General features: G+C 35.2%; 1 protein-coding gene, 1 long non-coding RNA gene and 1 pseudogene across 2 annotated transcripts; 1 reads left to right on the forward strand and 2 right to left on the reverse strand.

Moving 5' to 3' along the window:
* The first annotated feature begins 690 nt into the window (after positions 1 to 690).
* LOC147537118 (cysteine--tRNA ligase CPS1 homolog, chloroplastic/mitochondrial-like) lies at positions 691 to 2983 on the forward strand (annotated as a pseudogene).
* Positions 2984 to 3016: 33 nt separating this feature from the next.
* LOC147537119 (potassium channel AKT1-like) lies at positions 3017 to 9262 on the reverse strand. The gene is made up of 11 exons (XM_086639390.1): positions 8797 to 9262; positions 7430 to 7795; positions 7165 to 7222; positions 6756 to 7073; positions 6030 to 6272; positions 5844 to 5942; positions 5643 to 5675; positions 5343 to 5528; positions 4973 to 5167; positions 4795 to 4870; positions 3017 to 4205 (listed from the first exon to the last, which is right to left on the reverse strand). The coding sequence occupies exons 1-11, from the start codon at positions 8988 to 8990 to the stop codon at positions 3316 to 3318; spliced, it is 2658 nt and encodes an 885-aa protein (XP_086495516.1). The 5' UTR covers positions 8991 to 9262; the 3' UTR covers positions 3017 to 3315.
* A 3652-nt stretch (positions 9263 to 12914) lies between these two features.
* Positions 12915 to 14253, reverse strand: LOC147537120 (uncharacterized). Its single transcript, XR_015225955.1, has 3 exons — positions 13977 to 14253; positions 13306 to 13428; positions 12915 to 13158 (listed from the first exon to the last, which is right to left on the reverse strand). It is a non-coding gene; the product is annotated as an uncharacterized LOC147537120 (long non-coding RNA).
* Positions 14254 to 18084: the final 3831 nt, after the last annotated feature.

Here is an 18084-nt window from a genome sequence, read left to right on the forward strand (position 1 = left end):
AATCTATCCCCCTTGTGTAACTGTGTGATTACATATTAACCCCCAAACTAACAGCTTTTTTTATAAATATGTTAAATTTTTCTCACTTTAGCCCCTAATAGTCATTGTAACAATGTAATGTTTACGTTTTATTGTCGATAAATACTTCAAGTTACCCCATTAAACTAATTGTGTGATTGGTTGTTATATACATTCCTAACATCTTTCTATCATTTCTGTAGTTTTGTCAAATTTCCACACAGACCGAAATGTTTCCACTTTTGGACCGACCGAAATTTCCACTGAAACCGACGTTCTATTCCTTGATTTATATACTTATTTATTTATTCTTATCTCAGAAAGCGTCGTTAATGTTTGATAGATTTTACATGTCAAAGCAAACTAAGTATTAAGTGGAAACTAACTAGGAAAAATTTAGGTGAAAATAATCATAAACATCTTGGCGAAGGAATGTCTTATTGATTGATATTGTTTGTGTCCTGTTGATTTAGTTGCCCATTTTTGAGTAATTTGTAATCCTTTTTACCATTTCCTTTGTGAGAATTGTATGTATACTAATGGTTAAAATTAGCTCCGCCATATGCAAACCTTTACTAGAGAGGAAAATAGTGTGTATATTCGTGAGAAATCTAATAGGACGATAATAGATAAGGTGGTGTTTCATGGTTAACTTTCATTAAGGTTACGTTCATGTCGGTGACTCGGTTATGCTTCAAATGTACCTACCGGATACATAATTTTTTATTTCTTCTGCAGATTATTGATAAGGATTGTGCGTATGCTGTTGATAGAGATGTTTTCTTCTCTGTCGACAAATTCCCTGAATATGGGAGACGAAAACTAGTAGATAACCGAGCTGGTGAAAGAGTTGCAGTTGATAAGAGAAAAAGAAACCATACTGACTTTGCATTGTGGAAGGTAAGGACACATCCATCTTATTTAAGGTTGTAGCGGGGTTTATTTTGATTAACCGCTTCTTTCCTCCTTTTCCCTCCATTTAGCAATCGACATCTGATTGTTGCAGGCTGAAAAGCCAGGGGAGCCCAGTTGGGAAAGTCCCTGGGGTCCTGGAAGACCAGGATGGCATATAGAGTGCAGTGCCATGAGTGCTCATTATCTGACTTTCTCATTCGATATTCATGCGGGGGAATGGATTTGATACTTCCACATCACAAAAATGAGCTTGCCCAAAGCTGTGCCGCTTGCTCTGAGATAAATGTTAAGTATTGGATGCATAACGTTAACGGTTTTGTTAATCAGAACAACGAGAAAATGGTGAAGTCACTTGGGAACTTTTTCACCATTCGCGAGGTAAAAAGAATGAGCATCATATGTTTCATACTGCAATATCATCCCTTGGCATGAAGGTATTTCTTGATGAGCACGCATTACAGATCGGCTATCAATTACTCAATCGAACAGCTAGAAATTGCTTCTGAATGGAAAAGCCCTTGCATAGTATAGATGAACAAAATTAATGGCTTCGCAAATATAGTTATATTAATCCACTTAGATATCTTTGGTGTAGATTTCATCTAACATAACTGTTTCTTGTGATTGTTAGACTTTGCGTGATTGTGAGGAGGCTTTAACTCCATTCCAAGAAAAGAATGTGGAAGGAAGAGCGCCGAACGGCAAAATCATTAGCATCACTACCGATTCTCAGGAGTCTATCAATAAGTTAAGAAGTGATTTCGAGACTAAAATGTCAGATGATCTTCATACGCCAGATTTCTTAAATGCTGCTCTCCAGGAAACCTTGAGGCTCGTCAACAGTTTATTGAACGGACTCAAGAAGGTATATCTTCTTCACTTAGTCCTATTTCTGCCTTGCCGTTGACATGGTTATAACTCTATAACTGTGTGGCACGACACGTGAAAATATCCTAGAGCTAAACTTCAGCTGCTTCATTTTAGCTTTTGATTTTTCGTGTTACACACTAGATCTTTCTTCTTGGTTTTGGACCCCTCCAACTAACATATGCCTCGCTAAGATAATATCCTAGAGCGACCTTGCGTACCATCCCCACCACCCGGAAAAGAACAAAACCCTCAATCCCAACCAGTTGCTCCTGCAGCCCAACCAGTTGCTCCTGCAGCTCAACCAGATGTTGCTCCGTCCCATCTCGATTTTAAGTGACCAAAATCCCCCTCCTACCCTGCCTATTAAAGAACCAACCGCTTGTCCAGCCCGATCAGTAGTAGTTGAACAAAACCCTCTAACTGCCCAACCTCTAACACAACAAGATCTTCCACTGGCGCCACCTACTTCAACTTGAGTTAAATATAAAAAATACTTGATCCCCGTCGTATAATGAGAATACAGGATATGGATTCACTTGTAGTCGTAGGTTTAATATTTATTTTTTTGTTCTGTTCTGTTTTGGAATAGCGCAGCTCATTAACGAAAAGTCTAAAACTAGCGTCACCTACAACCGTATTTACCGATATCTGGTCTAGATGCTGTATTAATTCGAAAACTATTTAGCTCGGGAATCAAAAAGTTCCCAGGTTTGGCATAAGTATATGGAACTACTTAAACATGAGAGTTATAGATATCTTTCCTTTTCTTGCTCTGATTTATTATTTAGTTTCTTATTTAAGTAGGTGTTGAACTCTGTGATGATGTTTCAAACAAGGTAGAAATGAGACATGTTTTCCGAGTGGGCATTTTTCATCGTATATGGCTCTAAAATTTTGATTCTTGTGTCGATATGAGAGCACTAAGCAGCAGTGCTTCAATTGTAGATTGAAAATGGTGAAGCTGACATTTACGTCTTTCTATTTGGAAGGCTATAAAATAAAAGAAAAAGCGTCTTTCTATTTTGGAAGCTGCAAAATAAAAGAAAACTACAAAAAAACGTTCGAGTAAGCCCGTCCCAGCTTGGTTCATTTGACATCCCATGACCATGTTTCTCCATAGGACCCTTTGTCAAAAGGGGAAAACCCATTGCCTTTCCGAAGGCGAAGGGTTTTCGCATAAGGGAACCATGACCATGTTTCTCCATAGATACCCTTTGTCAAAAAACAAGATTTAACTCCAAACCAATTCTTGTATTAGTAATACATCTCTCCATTACTTTTTCCCTTTGAATTCCTTTTCAACTTTCGTTGCTCTGTCTCTCTTTTAGTTAAACCACAAAAACAATAGTTAAAGAACAAAACTGAAAAATAAAATAAAATCTATACTGACCACTTACATGTCCAGCTCAACTCACTCATTGCCAACTGCACAGACACCACTGGACGTAAATTGACACGTCAGCTTCATGGCGTCGAAAAACAGTTACTATCTTTGCCTTTCATGACTTCCCCTCAAATTCCTTTAACTTTATTATTTGATGTATCAAACCAAGTATTACTAACAAGAAGAAGATGATCACCATCTCTAATCAAACCTAATTCATCAATTTCAGCTCCATTTTCCAATAAAACTTTATCTGCTAAAAACCCAAATTTTGCAGCACCAATTCTAATCACCTCTTCCAAAGATTTAGGTAGAAGAACTACCTTACCTACAATATGACCTTTTTCAGGGCAACTAATAGTTACCCTAGTAGAATAAAATTGAGAAAAATCTTCAACCAAAGTCGCAGAACTCTTCACTGATTTATCGTCGATTTTCTTACTTGCTTTGGCAGCTGACATTATCCCAAATAATGAGTTACGAAAAGTATTAGTTTCTCTTCTTCGACGATTTCCACTCCAGAAAACTTCTTCCGAACGACTTCTAATAGACTGCGAGAACGGGTGTATTGAAGGCTCGCTTTTATAACCCGTGACGAACGGATTTCGGGCAGGGTGAATTGAAATTACTGAGTGGTTTTCACTTACTTTCTTGGATTCAAAGAGTTCAATAATATCTTCATGGCATTGTTGTATTGCTAAATCTCTTGGAGTCCAATTACCTATACCATGTTTGTCAAGATCCGCTCCTTTTTCTAACAGATACTTAACTATTTCGATGTTTCCTTCACAAACGGCAGAATGAAGTGCAGTATTTCCATCCGCACGTGGGATATTTAGGTCTCCACCGTATTCAGATATTCTTTTTAGCAAATTTAGATCGTTTTGCTCCACGGCTGTACATGCGAATTGTCCCACGTCGCCAGAAGATAGTTTTCCGCCATTGTTTTTCAGTTTTTTGATAATCGATTCGTGTTTACCAACTATTGCTTCCCAAAGAGGAACATTCCCCTCCTTATCTGTAATAACCATTGAATATTAACATTTCACAGTTTCCGTATGCATAAATAAATAAATCTAGTGTTTTCTTGCGTAAAGTTGTTATTTATGTTACAAAGTAACATCGGAAATGAGGCAGGAAAGAATCATATCAGTTAGGACTTATGGGTTGGAATTGGGCCGGGTTGGGCACCCATGGGTACTTACTCCTACAAAAGGGTTCAACCGGTTAAAAAGTTTGTGTCGAATAGATCTGCTCCGGTGCCATGGGCTACCTTGAACTTAGTCGGGTGGCTAGGTATCCAGCCTTAAGGTCATACTCCTGCTGTCCTGGACCTAGTATCATACTGGTATCCACCCTAGTACACCTTCGAGTCATTCTCCTGCACCTAGTACCACTGTTGGTAGCCAACCCCGGTACTCCTCGGGGTCAATCTCCTACACCTAGTATCAGTTTTGGTATCCAACCCCGGTACGAGGTGTCAGATTCTACAAGTGCATAAAGGCCAATAACACGAATACCCGAGTAATTTCAGGCAGAGTAAAAACTAAAAATATTAAAAATTAAATGATACAAGGACAACTACAAGCTGGAAGTCTTAAATGTACCTTTACTATTAGGATTAGCTCCATAATCTAGTAACAAAGCAACACAGTTTTCACTTCCTTCTGCCACTGCTATGTGCTAGTGATGACCAAGGCAACAAATAAAAGATATCGATTTAGTGTTCTGCGTAAGAAACAAACCATAAAACCAAAGAAAGATAGATGGAGGAGAGTAACAAACCAGAGCCGTACGACCATTTTTATCGCATTCATTGGGATCTATACCTCGCCTAAGTAACTGATGCAACAGAAGATCATCTCCTCTTATTATTGCAAAACTCAGAGTTAACGGAAGGTCCACTTTGCCACGAGCTAACATGTTTTCCGTCTCCGCAAGAATTCCTTTCACCATTGGCTCATCCCTCTCTTTCAGATGCTGCTCAATCCAATGGCATCATGTGTTCAGATTGTATAAAAAAAACTATGTAACACGAACATCAGTATCGTCATGAGTCAAAATCAGTATCGTTTTAACCTTCGATGAGTACAATGAATAACTATAGGTTATAAATTCCTTAAAGAAATCAAAATTGCATAGGAACTTTCTTGACCTGAAGGAGATTATTCATAATTTTGGTCCCATCATTAACGTTTGCCTGGATAGTACTCAAGAGTGTCACACGGTTTATCCGCAACAGCTGAGTCAATCTTTTGGTTCGTACTGTGAAGAGTTGTGGCCTGTAACAAAGTACTCCAATCTCGCCAAAAAGGTCCCCTCTACTTGCCGTATTTACTACCTGAATCATCTAACAAATCGTGTTAGGATATATACTAGTATAACTATGAGTATTCATACCAAAACATATGTTATGAATAACGAAATCGAAGGACTCAGTTTTTAATAGACTTGCATGTTTTGTTCCGTTCTCGGAGTCCAAAAGTTCCTGCAAGGAAGGTAAGTATTAGAAGCAGATTATAGTTTACAAAAATACGAGAAGATAAAATGAGAAAAATACTGTAAATAGTGATGAAAAAGGAAATAAGCTTCAAAATTGGAGATCGAATGAAAAAAACAATATAGCGAACTCGATTAGAAAAGGTTCAGTGTTTACCACAACACCATTAACCAATATATAGAAATCAGTGGGTGTTTCATTCTGCAAAATGACATCTTCTCTGGGAGGGAAATACTCCGGTTTCATCTCCGGGACCTTCAAAATTATAAAATATAAGAAAATTTGTTGCGAAGAACATGTAAAGAACATAACTTATATTTCATGGTGTAATTAGTATCTTACTAGCTGCAAAAGGGTCTCACTTGACACCCCACGAAACAAGTATGTATTTTCAACTAGAGAATAAAAAAGAACACATGAAACATTTGATCGGATCCCTTTCGGGAGGGCATCTAGAGTCTCTTGTTGCAGCCCTTGCGCGTCAGCTTGATACCTCAATAAAAAATGTTCTATCATTTGATCTTTAATAGCAGTGGGGAGTTGGTTCCTCAGTGCAAATTTAGAAGCAGCTTCAATTTTATCCCTCTGAGTTACAAACAAATAGGAAGAAGCAAATAAAGTCATATATTAGAAGATAAAAGAATACATACACAAAGAACTCGAGTATAGATCTAAGTTATGTCACTAAGACATTAGATGAACATAAAATAATATCAAACAATGAATTGACGATTTATTAGCTAACAAGAAGAAGTCATCTTACATTTTATTTTATATTGATAATTAACAAACAATATGCATGTTATTCATGAAAGAACAAACTAAAAGAACTGCGTATTGTGGGAAAAAAATATGAAAAGAAACGAATTCCATTTGAAATACGAGCAGAGTTCGTGACTCGAGAGAGATTTGATGAATATATGCGAAATTCAATGATCTGAGTGAGTGCATTACATTCTCCATGAACCATGACAACAAGAAGAGCAATTGAAGCTTGAGTGTACTTCATACCAAATAAACTAACCATTTAGTTCATACGACCAACAAGCAAAGAGGAAAATAACTTACAAAATCTCTTGTTCGTCTGGTTTGCTGAACGGCAAGATGAGTCATATTTCCTATTATGTATGACGTAAAAGCAAGGTTGAAAAGCATGAAAAGGATGTCAGCGACCATTTCAATTTGATTTACAGGATGGAGATCACCATATCCAACAGTAGTAAGAGTACTTATGGCCCAATAAACTGATGTAACATACTGCATCCACAGATTTTGTTCCTTAAAACTGCTATTAGGTGAACCGAGCCATGACTTTGACGGGTGTCTTCTAAGTGAGGCAAGATGAAACATTAAACAGCCAGCCAGATGAACCACTAAAAAAGTCACCTGCACAAGAATATCCGACCTTAGTAAGATGGCTAAATAAGCCTCTCCTCTATTTCATGAAACAATATCGACATTTCTCAAAGAAACTCACAAATAGCAGCTTCACGCACCGAACTGTAATGTAGTCATACCTCGTATCTTTCTCGAAACTGTAACAAGAAACAATAAGAATATATATATGTCACTCCTCTAGAAAAAGAACAAGTTACCACACCAATAAATAAAATTACAAGAAAAAATTGTGTACAAAATTATATTTTTTGTAAAACTTTTATAATTTTGTTGTATCACTAAATTATTTTGTTTCAAAACTACATTTTCGACCGGGTGATTTAACCTAAGTGCTCATAATCTACCTTGAAAAGAGTTTATTGACTCTATGGAGGCGCCAGAGGCGAAGAACATTGGTGTATCCATAGGGCCTAATACATGCAGGCTCTAGCTTAATCGCTAGTTCGGAGGGGATTGACGACAGGACATCCAATATGAACCCGCCTTTAACATAATTCATAGCAATTTTCCTTCGTTCATCAATAAGGTTGAAAGTCACTTTGTCGACATAGGCGACAAAAAAGGTGAGGATAATATCTATAGCAAAGAAGCCATTAACAATGTTATCTGCAATTGCTAAACCTCCTTTCGGTCTCCCAAGGAATCCAAATTCGAATGGACATACCCCAGCTGTATAACCAACTAGAAAGACCAGAAAATATCCCCATAATCTGCGAAAAAGAACATTTCATCTATATTAGGATTAGACGTCACAAACATTTTAAAAAAAAATTCAATGGACTATCAAGTTCCTTAATATTTTTAAGATATACTACTATACTAAGATGATTTTACTTTTATATATAAAATCAGGTAGAAGCCATGGAAATCGTGAAACTCGGCGAAATGTTAGATGATATTTGCTTCTAAGATTAAAGGCTCATGAGTTAAGTTATGAGATGGATTCTCCCAAAATATTCTCATCCTTGAGCCTTCCCCTTATACTAAAAGGAGAGAGAACTTATTTTTTGGAGAAGATAAAATAGTTATCATGATTAATCAAAAACAATACAAAGAAATGGCAGACGTCTCGATGGCTAACCATCTATTACACCTGACATAAACCTAGATGGCTAACTAGGCATTGGGTTGTAACCCAGTTTGTGCATCTATGCACCAAAATCGAGGAGGTCGTGTTGTCTTGGATTAGTTATAAAATAAAGTTGCCAGTTGTTAAATGACCTTTACGGTTTGTTCGTAAATGTCTCATAAAGTTTATATAGAAATTTGTGTGGTTATTCCGTCTAATCGATCCATCTATGTCACATGATGTAACTAATCTCATTAAATGCGAAATAATGATCTTAAAATAAGAAAAAGAAATGGCTTAAATCTAGGAGGTCGTGTTATCTTGAATTATTTCATGTAATTTATAAGTAAAAAATAAAGTAACCAGTAGTTAAATGACCTTTAGGGTTTGTTCGTCAGTGTCTCATATAGTTTGTATAGCAATTTGTGTGGTTATTCCATCTAATCAATTTATGGTGTAAGTAATCTCATTAAATATGAAACAATGATCTTAAAATAAGAAAAAAAAAATGGCTTAAAATCTCTTAGGTTAATAGAATTAAGGAATAAGACAAACAAAAAAAGGCAAATAAGATTCAATATATCAAGATTTAGAAGAAAAAGAGTGGAATAGAGAGAAAAAGAGAGAGAGAGAGATACATACTTATAGAGCTTATCATGAGGAGAGATAATGAATGGACGTAGCTTTATTCTTCGATTACTTCTAGCACCAAGGGAAGGTAAAAGTATTGTAGAAAGATTGAATTGGCTTTCACCATCTATCGACATTATTTCATTATTATTATTGTTATTCTTATGACCACATATTAATGCCCTAAAAATTCCTACATCCTCCATTGAAGCTAAGAACTAGTTTCTAGGTTTTGCTTTTTTTTTCTCTCTCTCGAATAGTTTGTCTAGGTCTTTATTACCGTCTTCTTCTTCTACTACTACTACTTCAATTTTGAGCTCGAATATATCGTCTACTATTGAGACTTTTTGGTTGCTTTCTCTCTCCATAGTATCACTTTCTTCATGCAGAAGCAGAAATATTATGTTTAATAAGTTTCTTATTATATATATGGGATGGGATATGGGATTTTCACCCAAACTAGTTTACCTTTTACCCCGACTTGTAAGAGTTTCTTCTTTATATTTCTCTTTGGGCCTTCCGTCTGTAGGCGCACCCCGAACAGCCCAATGGGCGCCGATTGGGGCGCCCCTCAAGAACCCCCCCTCTCTTCTTCTTCTTCTTCTTTCGCTCTTTACTTTATCTCTGTTCAAAGATATTGCAAGAAAAAAGATAGGGTTTAGGTTTATCATTACGGATTCCCAGATTTCGACACCTCTCTCACTTGTTTGTTTCCCCGACTATTGTTCCTCCGATTCTTCTCTCGAATCTCTCTCGCCCGTTTATTTAGATTATTTAGCTAGTTTTGCTTATTTTATTCTTTTGTTGATTATTCATCTCAAACCTCCCGTTTACTTTGTTCTTTCCGTTTTAGTCTAAGTTAGCTAGTGATATCTAGACCGGTGAACAAAATCTTTCGATATTTGAGTTACCCTCCTCTCCTTGGATCGACCCCGGCTTTGTCGGGTTACTACTTGACAAGGGCGGAGTTAGGATTTTATGTTAACCCGGACTAGCCTAAAATTACTAAGAGAGCAAAATTTTCATTTCCGATGTATATGCACTAATAAGTAGTATTTCAAAAGCAAAAAATTTGTCACATACAAGATTTTCGTCAACTATTATTCTCATATCTATTATATAAAATAGGATGTTGAGTGCTGACTGGGACAAACTCAAAGACAAATCAAAGACAAACTAAAGATAAATCTATCCATTCGTTATCCCATGATAAATCTTAACCCTCCATCGTTAAATCTCAACTAATTGACACTTATCCTCAAATTATAACCTCCATCATAAAATTAATGATAATTTAATTTTATCATCTATATAATATTCACAATTAATTATCTCCATTAACTTTTAAAAATTGATTGTGTTTAAGTTATGAAAATGTAACCGTTAGATCTCAACCCCTAGAATCTCCTTAAATCATAACCCTTGATCTCAGTCACGTAACCTCTCTATTTCCATAACTTCTCAAAAATTAATAGTTTTTCAGTTATAAAAGAAGAAGATTAATGGATTTTATCCCTTCTCTTCTATATATATTTTACTCCTACAACCTTCTTTCTTACACCTCTTTCTCCCCCTATCTTTCTAATTTCTCATTTGTTTTTTTTTTGTTGAAAGACTGATCCTGTTTCTGAGGAGTTTCATGAGAAGAAAATCATGTTTCTTATTTGTTGAAAGACTGATCATATTTTAGTAGAAGAAATTTATGTCGACAACAAAATTGTTCAATATTATGTTTTTAATGGATAGTTTTTCTTAGTTCAATTAGTATTATATTTTCTTAATTTTGTTATTAGTATGTAATTAGTAATGTATGATTAACTTGATGTTGTGTATTCTCTTTAAGTTTAGTGAAATACTTAATTGTAAATACAAGATAAATCTATCACTTTCTTTATTAAACTATGTTATTTTTGTTTTCTATCTTCCTCTTTCTGAAGTGAAAAATCATTTTTTTGGAGTTTTGATTTTCAATCTGTTTGTATCGATTCTACTAGATTTAGAAGACCATCTCTTTTGGAGAGTGAATTATTATTTTTTTATTTTTGTAATGATATTACGATTTGAATCTATTTTTTTTTTTACTTTCAATTTCTTCTTGAGATGAGTAAAAGTCAATTAGCTGGTAGATTTATGATCTTTTAACTAGACTTTTTGAACTATGTAAACCGGTAGGGACACATCTCCCTTTGTCGTTAATTCTTTTATAGGGTTTTCTTTGTTATAAACTTTTTCTTGATTTTCTTCTTTAAATTTCACCAACAACTTATCTTTGATCGATTCTTTGATATAAATTACCTCTTATAAAAGTAAAATAAAATTTTCTTCTTCCTCTAAACGACTTGAAAACCTATAGGAACCTCTTATGTAGCTTTCAACACCTATAATTGATTTCAAATTTATTTATTTTTAAACTATTAACTTGTTTTTAATTTTTTTTTAATGTCTTTTTGTTTCTTATTGTTTGTAAATGTGATGTACTTACTATTCATATTTATCGACCAAAACCACTAAACTTTTATAATTTACCAAATACAACTGTCCGTGCCCTGAGGGCACGTATATATATATATATATATATATATATATATATATATATAATTTTCGATAAAATACAAGTGATTGCAAAACTTCACATTAGAAGAAATAAGAAAAATGAACAATCAAGAGTTTATAATGTATGTGATCATTGATAATTTGGGGAAATAAATTATTAGAACATAAGATTTAAAGAAATGGGTAAAACTTGACTTCGCGAAAAAAAAAAGGTCAAAACAGAATGTGGTTCAGAAATAAGGGTCATAAATTGAGACCAAAAGCGAAAAAGACATAACATAAGGGGCTAATACAAAATTAATTCAAAAAATAAGAAAAACCTAAAATATAAGGGAAAAGGGATTCGAACCCGTGACTGGTAGTGTCGGAGGCAAGGACAAAACCACCCGGGCTAGCACTGTCTTTTGTTGTAAAATTGCATTGGCCAGCACTAGCTCGATAAATTCGGCCCCTGGCTGCAGCCAGGGGCTGCCTCCACATAGTTTTGACCTTGCTACTTGATACCTTTACTTGAGTTTGCAACTTTTTCGGGCGCATCAAACAAATGTGTTTATGTGTACTAGAGTGAGAAAGAGGAAAAAAATGAGATATGTTTATGTGTACTAGTATTTTGAAAACTTAGTTTGGAAAATGTAAAGATTTGACGAATAGTGCACTAAGCAAATGTGTTGAAAGAACAAAAAAATACAATATTTTGTTTCTTGGTTTCGTTGAGCATTTAAGTAGATGATAAGAACATAACTACTTGTGTTACAAAAATAAGAATTTGTGTTGAAAGAACAAAAAACAATGTTTCTTGAATCTGGGTTCGTGATGGGTTTATGACGAAAACGTAGAAAACTAAAAAAAAAAGAAAAGGAGAGAGAAACATGAAATATAGATCAAAAGGAGTACCAAATTTTGTTCTAAAAAAACAGATTTGTCAAACACAAATGAATAAGAGATGAGAAAACATGAAACAAAGTAAATGGAAAATCGAAAGTAAAGAATGGTGATGATGAATATTAAAGCTTGGAGAAAGTAAATGAAAGATATGAGAAAATATACAACATGCCTGTAGTTGGTTATAGAACCCGAGTAAAATAGAAAATTAATTAACTAATGCAAATACCTCATATTTAGAATTGATTACATGGATGGATTCGAAAACCCTAGGTTCCCCTTTTCTGAATATCCACTTAATTGTTATTTAAAGTTTATTTGTTATTTTTATTTGAATCATCTTACCATCAATGCTCTTTCGAAATCCTAATAATTTTAAGGTTACAAATTGGATTTGACTAAGTCTCTGTGGATCGATCCCGTCTTGAATTCTCTCTCTAACTTTCTGTAATCTCTCTCTCTCTCATATAATCCTTCCTTTCTATCTTTCTATCTAATATAACTGAGAAGAATGAAGTTATAATAATGAAATCAATAAAAAGAAACTACTTCTATAACATGAACTCAATATGAATCTCTCTCTGTAATCTCTCTCTCTCTCCAAGGGCGGAGCCAGGATTTGAAACTACACCGGACTAGCCTAAATTTTTTATAACTAAAATTTTTTCTGACGGTAAATATATAGTCGCCGAAAGTAACATGTAAATGCAATTTTTGATATCAAAGTACAATTTTGCAGCATTATTGACACAAACCATACATGAAAAGTAAGAGCATACCTATTAAGAATGCGAAGTTCGTTCGTTACAATTATATTCGTAATTTTGTCCAAAAGACTACCTATACAATACGATATTTGGGAACCCATTACAGCTAACATATAGTGAGAGTATCTCAGCTGGCACTATCATCCATTCCTAAGTCACATAACTTAGTCACCTTCATAAAACAAAATAATGCAGGATTTAGAACTAAGATCTAACGCCAAAGCAAGAATTCATGGAGAAGAACAACATCACAAAAGGTTTGATAATCAACTATAAATACAACAGTATACACCGAAATCGAAATTTTTCCAATAGCAACCTTACTACTACAAGCATTCCATAGATAAACACAATTACCCAACCCCACAACTAACACATTATTTGCAGACCAATCAACAAGATTTAGATAAAACTCATCTTCTAGTGCAGGAGCATCTAATACCTCAAAAAAACAAAAACAACCTCACATTTAAAATCAAAACTTGTTAAAGAGTAAGCAAAAGAAACCCCACATTTAAAAATCAAAACTTGTTAAAGATTAAGTAAAAGAAATCCCACATTTTGCCCTAGTATTCGATCCCCATGAAATCACAACCAGGATTGACACTTCTGTAGTATCAAATCTAGGTTCGGATAATTACTCTAGAACATGAAAGATTGAATAATTTGATGGTCTTAGTTCCTATATTACTGGTTATTTGAATTCCAAGAGAGGAATCTTTGTAGCTACTGATGTTTATGCTAAATACCCACCTTATTCTTGTCTAGTTCACTGATTTATGGTACTAACTTACAGTTTTGTGGTTCTTTACTAGTTCTTCTAATGATTTTGATTGTGGGCAAAATGAACAAATTGACAAGTATAAGAACAAACAAACAAGTATAAGAACAAATTGTACAAAATTATTAGGGCAAAATGAACAAATTGTACACAATTATTAGGGCAAAATTAAAATATATGCATAATAATGCTTAAAGAACATTACTTACTTTAGTTACCTAGACAGTAGATAACTAAGCATAAACCCCTTGATTAGTTGATTAGTTGATTATTTTATGAAGAACCCTAGATTTCACTTGAAGTTTGAATCTTCGATTTATATATGCATTAGAGAGAGATGATGATGGTAGGGAAGATGAGAAGGAGAAAATGATTAAGACCTCTGATCAATTCATGGTTTGATCTCTCTCTCTCTCTCTCGAATTCTCTCGGTTGAAGACTTGAAGTCCAAAACGCTCTTTCTCTCTCTAGTTCTTCCGTTCTCCTGGTTCAAAGTAGAAAATAAAAAAGAGAAAAGAAGACCCCTCACCCCTGGCTGCTTTTACTAAATTAACCCTACCCAAGTGTGATATTGACAGAATTATCCCTGGCTGCAGCCAGGGATAGTCTGCTCGTGCCTCCGCCCTTGTCTCTCTCTCACAAAGAAGGAGAATACAAGAAAAATAAGAAAAATAAAAAATAAAACAGACGAGCAATTTAAGTGTCTCTGTTCCTCCTCTCCTCTTTTCTGTTCTAAAACCGAAAATAATATGATGATAAAAAATGGTTCCTTTCTCTGTTTGATTTAGTCGTCTGGAGCTCTAAACCGTGATGTGATCCCCCTCAGCCGAGAGCTTTTCTCCCCTGTTATATAGAAGCCGAGAGGGTCTCTTCATAAAAATCTCGCCCGAGATAAACTCGCCAGATCTCTCTCTATCCCTTCCAACTGCATCCGTCCTCTTACTCTATTTTTCGAACTCTTTCTCTTTCTCTCTGTATAATAGATAGAGATGGATTAGAGAAAGAGTCCTCTAATTTGGGAAGGGGTTATACCCGTTTCCAATTTCGTTGGATGGCAATAAGGAGCTGATTTGGTGCTTCGCGGGAGGGTAACCCTTATGTAGCGCGCCTCTTCGGATTAAACCACGTATGCAGAAGTTACACTGTTCGTTCGATCTTAACAAAACACGGTAGGTTGCACGGTGGGTTCTTGTGTTAGGTTGCAACGAATCAATTCCAGAGTAAATCCCGAATAATAACCACATGTAACCGAAATAAGCCCAATAGTGTACCGAAAGTCTAATGCTACCTTCCTGGATATGGGCCACGTGTCCTTCATCTACTGTTTGGTCAACTCTCTTTGACCCACTCTTTGACCTAATCTATCTTGCTCGCCCGGACTCCGATTTAACCTCTGTTTTCACCAACGGACTCGTCATGGACTCCACTCTCATCTGAGCACCAACATTGGATAAGATTTCCAGGACCAGCAAATGACCATAATATCCCTAGCATGTCTTTCTCGCAATTTTAGCTATTTTTCTCACAGAACTCCGTAAAGACACCTGAGAAGAAAATCAAACAAATCATCAGAGTAACCGCTCGAACTGGACTAACTAACCCGAGTTAAGAGATTTAGATGGGACATTTTCATGGCTCATCATTTGTAATCAGTACTACTCATAACCGGCAAGTTTCGACAACGAGTGAAGAAGAAAGCCATCCAAATAGAGAAAAGGAACCAAGTTCGGGTTGAAGTTAGAGAGAGAAAGAAAGGGAACCAAATTTCTATTGAGGTTAGAAAGAAAGGGAAAGAAAAGAATTGTTTAGCGGAAGATGATTTAAGGGAAATAGTGGATATATATAAAAGGGTATAAGAGGAATTAGTAGGAAATAGGGGTGCATCGAGATGGGAAAACTGACATAAGGATCCGTATTTGGACTTGATCTTAGGTACTTATGAAAAGTGGGCTTCTTAAAAAAAGAAAATTAGTGGGCCTTATTTCCTATTTAGGCCCCTTTTTAGGAGTTTTCACTAAAAAAAAATTCCATACGATAATTGGCACAAAATTTGATAATCCAGATTATTGAAGAGAAATCTAAAGTATGAGCTATAAATGCAGAGTCTAATTACTTTTTTTGTTGAAATACAGAGTCTAATTATAGTATGGAGGTGTTGGGGCCGGTTGCTGGAGCTGGAAGGAAATCATATACTTGTTTGGATTTATGTATTCGATGTCTTTAACAAATCTTTAGACTAAATAAATCAATCCATAGAGACAGAGACACACGGTATTGATTCTAGGAATGGTTTATATCATGGTCTTCGGCATACAACACCTCCGTGCAAACTACACAGTCTCATCGTGTAGGCATCCCGCAGGATTACTTCAGTCTTCTGCTTTGCATCCACTGATGCGTTAGGATAATGGTCTTCCGTACCATTCATCCATGCTCGATGTTGCCCACTTTGGCCTCAAATGTAGGCTCCCCCACTGGTTCGCCCGACTACTCCTCCGTGTTATCTTAAAGATCATTTATGTATGTTCATTTTCATGATATATAAAAGTCATTGTGTATTCTAGATGAAAAATTATTTCTAACAATTTTTAGTGAGATATTAAGTCCCATTAGGATATTCAATGTGAGAAAAAATAACATAGGATTTAAAAGACTCCTCCTTGAAACTGCATATGGTGTAAAAAATAGTATTATTATTCTTGACATCACCATTCTAATCTATGTAGATTTCCACCTGTTAGTCAGGTCTATCATATCTATATTCTTTAAATTTTTGTGCATCCCCACGAGAATTTAGACTAAATTTTGAAATCGAGAAAGAAAGTGGAAACATTAGACAATAAGAATCACTACAATAATTGATCTCTCTATCTAATAAATTACTTCTATTTATGTCATTGTAGGATTTTGCAGAACTTGTTATAAGGGGGGTGGGTTGGAAGGAAGTTGTGGTCAATCATTAAGAACACAAGATATGTCTCTTGTTTGTGTTGCGAATAGACAAAGAATTTCGTATATACATACATACTTCTCAAAGAGAGGGTTCCAACTTCCAAACGGAAAGTCCTTTTTGGGCTTTGTCGACCCGATGCAAGCCTACAACTCTTTTATGTCAAAGGTCTACCCACTATTTAGGTTGGTCTCAATGTGACATACAACCTAAATAGTGCCATTTGGATTTTTCTTATTTCTCAAGTGTTTTTTACTTAAGCATTTATATGTAACGTGGGAAAATGGATTAAGAAAATCGACTTTTACGGTAGAATCGATTTTTTACTGCTTGGTTGAACCATAAAAGTGTGAGAACAAATTTTCTGTTGCCACAATGTAGGAACAAATGATGATTTATTTTAGGGGTTTTTGAGCTTACCCCCTCAAAATTAATTGGTAATTGAGTTTACCCCCTTCAATAATAGGTAATTGAGCTTACCCCCTTGAATTTAGATTTTTTGTCAAAACTACTAAGGATATGTTTGGTATGTGATAATAAAATCAGAAAGTAAATAATATATAAACAAAATCAATCTTTACTAATCATATTCCTGACCAAATCAAACAATAAAATGAAGTAGAATCCCTAATATGAATCATATTGAAGAATAGGTGTTCTTGGTAGTGGCAATTATTTCACGTACGCCAAACATAGCTTTTGTGTTTTTGTCACTAATAGTAATTCCAAGGGGGTAAGCTCAATTATCCATTATTGAGGGGGGTAAACTCAATTACCAATTAGTGGCGAGGGGGTAAGCCCAAAAAACCCTTTATTTTACCATAAAAAATGTGATAAAATCCTTTTCCATCATCTCCTTTGGGCTTTGTCGACCCGCTGCAAGCCTACAATCCTTTTATGTTGAACGTCTACCCACTTCATATTTACATGTAGCACTACGTCTAAAGAAAGAACCTCAATTCTGATAGAACATAGGAACTCATGCATATAAGTGTTGGCCAAAATTTGAATTCCACAATTTTTAAGTATACGTGTTTATGTCATCGGATCTATTTCAATTACTACTGGTGGTCTCAATGTGACATACAACCTAAATAGTGCCATTTGGATTTTTCTTATTTCTCGAGTGTTTTTTACTTAAGCATTTATATGTAACGTGGGAAAATAGATGGGGAATTTGGCCAAAACTCCCTAAGAAATTATGATTTTGGTTAAAAAGGATTCATCAAAGTATTTTAGGCTTCACCTCCCTGATGGCCATTATGTAATTTTCAATTTCAGTAAAATGACCAACCTAACCCTAGTCTAAGAAAATACCTTGCAAACACTTTGCACTGCCTTGCAAACACCTTGCACTGCCTTGCAAA

Source organism: Eschscholzia californica, unplaced genomic scaffold (genome assembly GCF_041429995.1).
Source record: "Eschscholzia californica isolate CP2 unplaced genomic scaffold, dmEscCali1.0.p SCAF_5, whole genome shotgun sequence".
In the NCBI taxonomy this organism is placed as follows: Eukaryota; Viridiplantae; Streptophyta; class Magnoliopsida; order Ranunculales; family Papaveraceae; genus Eschscholzia; species Eschscholzia californica.

What these genes read in the sequence shown, in the direction of transcription:
- LOC147537119 (XM_086639390.1), bottom strand. Translation starts at nt 8,990, where the DNA reads ATGGAGGATGTAGGAATTTTTAGGGCATTAATATGTGGTCATAAGAAT. An exon ending in GGTGCGTGAAGCTGCTATTT is followed by an intron (nt 7,074 to 7,164) that starts GTGAGTTTCTTT and finishes ATTCTTGTGCAG; the next exon opens with GTGACTTTTTTAGTGGTTCA. An exon ending in CCGAGAACGGAACAAAACAT is followed by an intron (nt 5,529 to 5,642) that starts GCAAGTCTATTA and finishes TAGATGATTCAG; the next exon opens with GTAGTAAATACGGCAAGTAG.